This window comes from Pinus tabuliformis, chromosome 7, assembly GCF_031772625.1.
Source record: "Pinus tabuliformis cultivar Carrire ecotype Pingquan chromosome 7, CPIR1, whole genome shotgun sequence".
NCBI classification, from domain to species: Eukaryota; Viridiplantae; Streptophyta; class Pinopsida; order Pinales; family Pinaceae; genus Pinus; species Pinus tabuliformis.
The window spans coordinates 938872278-938878554 of NC_142293.1; the positions used below are offsets into that span (position 1 = coordinate 938872278).

At 36.1% G+C, this 6277-nt stretch overlaps 1 protein-coding gene across 1 annotated transcript; it reads right to left on the reverse strand.

The window, feature by feature from the left end:
- Positions 1–2732: 2732 nt before the first annotated feature.
- Positions 2733–3377, reverse strand: LOC149250724 (UDP-glucose 6-dehydrogenase 3-like). Its single transcript, XM_089453727.1, has one exon. The coding sequence runs from the start codon at positions 3375–3377 to the stop codon at positions 2733–2735; it is 645 nt and encodes a 214-aa protein (XP_089309853.1).
- Positions 3378–6277: the final 2900 nt, after the last annotated feature.

Sequence of the window (6277 nt, forward strand, 5' to 3'; positions counted from 1 at the left end):
AATCGTTATAGTGCAAGACACCCTATCTTGCTAGTGCATTTTGTCAAACACATCACATGCTTGTTTAGGAAATTCATCAAACACTTTGCAAACATTCATCTCCCTCTCAAATTTTGCATACCTGTTGGCATGTTTGAACTCTAGGGTGTTGACCTAGTGCCACAACATAGGAGCCATCACTCTCGCACAACATTGACCACGACAACTGGTGGAAAGGAGAAATCAAGAGGATGTTCAGGGCACAAATTGATGTAAGTAACATTTGCATTATGTTGGGAAACCTCCTTCTTCTTGAAGGAATTCTGAAAGCTTAAGTTTGCTGGACTGGGAGAGGGTTTTTAAGGGTACTCTTGTTAATCAAGTGGTATGAAGCCACTAATGCTATTCTAAGAGTACATCAAACTCGACCAACAGATGCAAATGTAAAAACCCAAAGCCATGGTTTCAACTTTAAGTGCTATACAATTTAATTATAATTTGTTAGAAACATTAAATAAATTATATTATTTATCATATAAATAACATAAATTATTTTTTAATTTACACCTCATAAAAATAAATAGTTCTTAAATTTTTTAATAATATTATTTAAATTACAAACAAATTATTTAAATTTTGCAAATCATATTTAAATTAGAACAAAATATCAAAATTAAACATAAGAATAAGCGCACAAATTCATAAAATAAGAATAATGATTAAAAAAGAAAAATGGAACTTAAGGAACTGAAATGTACTACAATTTATAATATATTAAAGCTTGAGAACTAAAGATCATATTACCTAATAGATAAAATTAGAAATCAAAAAGCATCTCTCTTAGTCAAATAACCCAAGAGAAAAAGAAAAGTAGCATAATTTGAAATATATGAAATATCTCATGAACCTCTATATTTGTAAAAATCACTGAACTATACTTGCACATTTATATTTATAAAGTTATTTCACTACTTAACCATTTCAAAAGGAAAATTATACCAGTACCATAAACGTAAAGTTTTAAGATTATTAATATTGTTTAAAATAAAATTATATATTTATAAACGTTATTTCACTACTTACGCATTTCAAAAGGAAAATTATACTAGTGGTATAAAATTGAAGTTTTAAGATTATTAATATTTTTTTTCCCATAGAAAAAATTGTAATTTTCATTAAATTTTGAAAATTATATTATGTAGATACTAAAGCATATGCATATGTCAGGCAATGTAGCTTGACAAAAAGTTGGTAAGCAAAAGAACAAAAAAACTCAAGAAAATGTGTTCTACGCCAGGAGCACTGAGATGACAATATGGGGGAATCATGTTTTCCTCCCCTTTTTCTTCTCGACCTTATGCCGCTCTCCTTGGGTCGGTATCGTGGGAACAAGTTGAAGTGGATTTTCATCGCCTGGTCGGGGGTTTTCCTTATTAGAGTCAGAGGTGTCTGATGTATGCTACCTTTTGGTTCCACTAATTTCCATTGTATCTGAAGTCTTTTCAGGTTATGGTTCCATAGGTCCTTGTGGAGATGTCTTCTGAGTTTCTGCTTGGTTGTTCTCATTTGGGATGGAATCTTCCTCATAATCTCCCTCCTCTTCAGGGTCTGGTGGGGGGAAATTCCAGCCCTTTTGATGTTTTCTGGTTTTCTTCCTCCTTCGGCTTTTTTTTCGTATTCTGGGCATGCATTTTGAAGATCTCTAGTTTGCTGATATATTTTTCACCCGAAAGCTGTGTTTTCATAGTCTATTGTTTGCATCCAGCTGCGATCTTTTTGCTTCAGCTGTATGTAGTTTGGTAGGCCCTTACTGATATCAACTTCCATACAGATGCGTGCGAAAGTAAAAATTCTTTCATACACTCTTTGTGTGTCCATTTTAATATATCTGCCAATGGTATTGCCTATGCTTGCAAGAACCTTTAGGTCCCAGAAATGTATAGGGAGATTATATAGACGTACCCATACTGGCATCCTGGAAAAAATGAAGGTATTGGCATCAAACTTCGGGAACCATGGAGTGATAAAGAGGCCTAAAGATCCCTAGAACCAAGGTCCCTCCTATATCACTATGTCTCTTACCTCTGTTGATTGAAATTTAAATATAAAAAACCCTTTGGAGTAGAGATGAATCTCACAATTTATAGTCCATTTTGTGAGTATCCAATGGAATAGTTCAAAGGGTTTTGGCCAAAATCCGTTGAAACAACAAATGATGGCTTGCTTTTCATAGTTATTACACACCTTCTTTGTTTTTGATATATCTATTTTTAGTTCTGGTGTATAGTTCAGTTGCTCCACTATGTATGGACTGAGTTCTATTCCGGCCTGCTTTGGAGCTGCTGTAGGATATTTTCACCCTTGTAATATATGTTTGAAAGATATTCCTTCGCTTCTATGCTGCTGATGTGACTCTAGATTGTGTTTTGTTTTGGATCCACTGCCTCCTTCTATTTTTTTAATTGAGCTGCTAGTTGCTGCACCTCCTCGTAGTCTCAGATTGAGTATTATGGTAGATCCTGGCTTGATGTTGTAATCCTTAATATATCTGTAATCCTGTAGCATTCTGCCCCCAGATAGCAGATTTGTTTTCCATCCGAGTAGCCGATATGATTGGCAATGTTATTCTTTAGATTTATAACACTGTCTATAACATGGACCCAAATCAAGGTTGTTTTCCTCAAGGGGATTTTAAAAAAGATTTGGAAGCGATTAGGGTTTGTCCCATCAGAACCAGCACTAGCATTTAGAGGCTAGGAACCAGTCCGAGAGTCTTTCCCCACCACAATTGTGTCTTCAACTGCATCTGCCCCAGTGGCCTCGCAGAGAGCGGGTATGGTCTTCTCGGTCAAAATCCTCTGCGTCAAGAAATCTTTCCCGGTCATCTTCGAGAGCTTAATAGACCAGAGATTCATGATGATGATTCGGTCTTCTAGAATCCTGTGGGAATAAATCACCTTCAGCACCGTGGCAGCCTTTTGATCCTCCGCAATCTCACGTCCGTCTATCAAAACCCTGACTGGCTTCTCTAGTTCTTCGATGGCGGTCCCTTCAACCCAAATAAGAGAATTCTCGATCGTATCTGCATTTTTCCAGGTAGCCAAATCCGAGCAGGTCAGGTTGGCTACCTTGTCAACACTATGCCCTCGGTTCTTGGTAGGTGATTTGACGGAGGCAAGCCCTATCCCTGCTTCTGCATCGCATTTCTTGACGATGGATTTAAGGAAGAGATGCTTGCCTCGATGGAGCCAGATGACCTCCTCCAACCCGGGTTCGAATATCAACGAGTTGTCACTATTTGCCGCCACCCCCACTTCGATCTCCAGACACTTGAGCTCGATCATGGCCGTCGTCGGCCCTCCCACGTACCCTGCCCCGTTGTAGAAAAACTTTACCATAGTCGCGAGGTCGAATCTGTTGGAGGGGCTTGCCTTGAAAACCCTAGCTGCCTTTCTAATCAAAGACAACCAAAAAATATTTAAGATTATTAATTTTGTTTAAATTAAAATTATATCAAGTAAAGAAATTAAATTTTAAGCTAATTTATGTGGATGACATTAATATGAATTTTTTGTTTTGTTTTATGTAAATATTTTATTTGAATTTTATTTTGTAAGAGTATTTACCTGAATTAGTGGTTATGGTTTATTGTCATTGTCAAAAGAGGAAAATTTAAGATTTTTCAGATCCATGACAATGATTGTGACCTTTCTATTGAAATTGTCAACTTTGTCGAGCAATTTTTTCATATATATGATTAGTTCTTGCTATGTATTTTTCGTTAAGACTTTTCCTATTAGGGTCTTTACATTCTAGTAGTGATTACCAATCTACATGTAATAGGTTTTCCTAGATCTAGTGTAATTACCCACATCTAGAAGCGAGTTCATGGTGTTTTGATCAACATGCCTATCAACAATTTAACATCTAGATTTCCTAACCTGCTATTATACATCTGAGATGGTTCTTTGAAATGCTAAAGTGTTTATCTCCCTGTAGCATTCTACTGTTTCCTGAGTTGTTTCATGGGCTTAGGGTTGATGAACTGAAGAGGGTCTATGCTCGGAAGGAGGGGAGAAACTGGGTAATCCTTTTTTATGGCTTCACCGAGGAGAAAATAATCAATTCCTAAACATTGTGATAGGGTTAAGACAAAGCGGGAGATCAAATAAATATGTGAGAAATTCGGGAGGGAGTAGAACTCCACGAGAGCTGTGCAAAAAGGTAGATAAATGGGGAGGGAGAGGCTTATAATTTCAAAGAATAAGAGAGGTAAGTTTAGAGGGATGGAGTAGGGAAAGCACATGAAGAGACATAGAAGAAAGTTTAGAATGACAATGAAGAAGAAGACCGATAGAAGGTTGAGAGTTCACCACAATGAGAAAAAAAATCACCCTAGAATTATAGTTACCAGGGAAGGTATATTAAACAAAAAAACCCACAAATTAAAAATTTGTGTTCAATTTTGCGAGGAAATCTAAAATTGAAGCACAATTCCCAATTGAAATGACAATTAGACTAGACCGTAAGAGGTTGTTACTGCTGCGAACTGTGCTAGTGAATACAATTCTATATCTAAATAGTTTCCAACAAAGAATGATTGTGAGTCATGGATTCGTCAAAGTCTCCATGAATCAACCTTCTAGGACTAATAACACCACACAAGCTTCCTATTTCTCATGGATAATGGATTATATGCATACAAAAAATGTCGAGCAAGGTATATTTTTCCTCAACAAGCCACCCTGTATCATCATACTTTCCAGCCTCCAAATATATCTAGAATAACCTTTGAAATTCCCTTGCAAGTTGGGTTCCAAACCAATTATACTGTTCTCGATTTCCACATGATTGATTGCAGATGGTCTGTAGGGTCCCATAGGCATGTTTCTATAATTTCTAGAGTGTTATGTATGGGAGCTCATGCAAGCTACAATTTGGAAGGAAATTTGCCTTTATCATTTATGTTCGCAACGCTCATCCTGAGTTGCAAAGGATGACCTCTAATATGTGCACCCTCTATGAGGAATAAATTATTTAATATGTTAAAGAAAAACGAGAAATCAATTTTATGTGTATGTATGTGTCTTGTAGCTTTGCATAATATTTTAAAACATATCACTTATTAAGAAAATGAAAAGTAATTCTTTATTGAAAAAAAAGAGAAATATACTTATCATTATATTTATAGTAAAATATATATATATATATATATATATATATATATATTTTTCATAATGAAATATTATAAAACATTTTTTCTATTACAATAAAAAGAAAATTCATGTTCATGGGGCCTTGGATAGACGATGATCGAGTGCTCTGTTAAGGCACTCCTTGATGTGAAGTCACTAGTTCGATTCCCCGCCTCGATTGGGCTGATATATTGGACATGATGAAGATGTAGTCCTGCCAAGATTACCAAAAAAGAAAAACAACTTCATATATCTATCCTATATAATACAAACTACACACACATACACTCACAAAGTATTTAAAATTAATTTGAATAAAATATCCCTAATGGGGGTGTTACTCTTGATATGATGAATATGTTGGAGTTTGTGCCCTCCTCCTCCTAAGTGTACTAACTTAATTAATATGATCAGGTGGCTTGCAATGTTGGGTGTGGAGCCTGATTATCTTCTTTATTCAGAGGTATCATGACATTGGACCCCAGTTCATAATGGAGCGGAAATGTTGCCGGGGGAGGGGGCGGCGGGGCGATGATGATTTTTAGAGCCCCCCCTAGTGGGGGTTCCAGGGCATCGTCCCCGAAGCTAAAAATAGATGTAAAATTGCCTTGTAAGATATTGTAATTTCGTAGTCAATCTGAGCCGTTCATTAGGCGGATGACATGACGGTAGAAGTTATGTTTAATTTATGGTTTTTTGCCCTAAAAGGAAACCCCTCACTATATATGAGGGAATTGTATTGTGACTATGAATATGTGTATTCTAAGTGAGAGAAAGAGAAAAGATTGCGTGAGAGCAAAAATGAAATTACAATGGATTTGATGTAGGTTGTATCTCTTCATTTTGCTAAATAATATAAAAGGAAGGACTGGTTATTTCTCAGTGGACGTAGCCCAAATTGGGTGAACCACATATATCCGTGTCTCTCTTGTTTATGCATTTTCTGTGTTTGTGTTTCTGCAATATTTTATGTGCTCCATTGCTTTGTAACATATAATTTTATAACAACTAGTATTAGAGCCAAAAGTCTATTTGGCTGATAAAATCGCAGGAGAGAAGGGTTCCTGGTTCGAGTGGGAGAAGTGGCAGAAGATGGTAGGTTT

Coding starts and splice junctions, on each gene's coding strand:
- LOC149250724 (XM_089453727.1), bottom strand. CDS start 3,377: ATGGTAAAGTTTTTCTACAACGGGGCAGGGTACGTGGGAGGGCCGACG.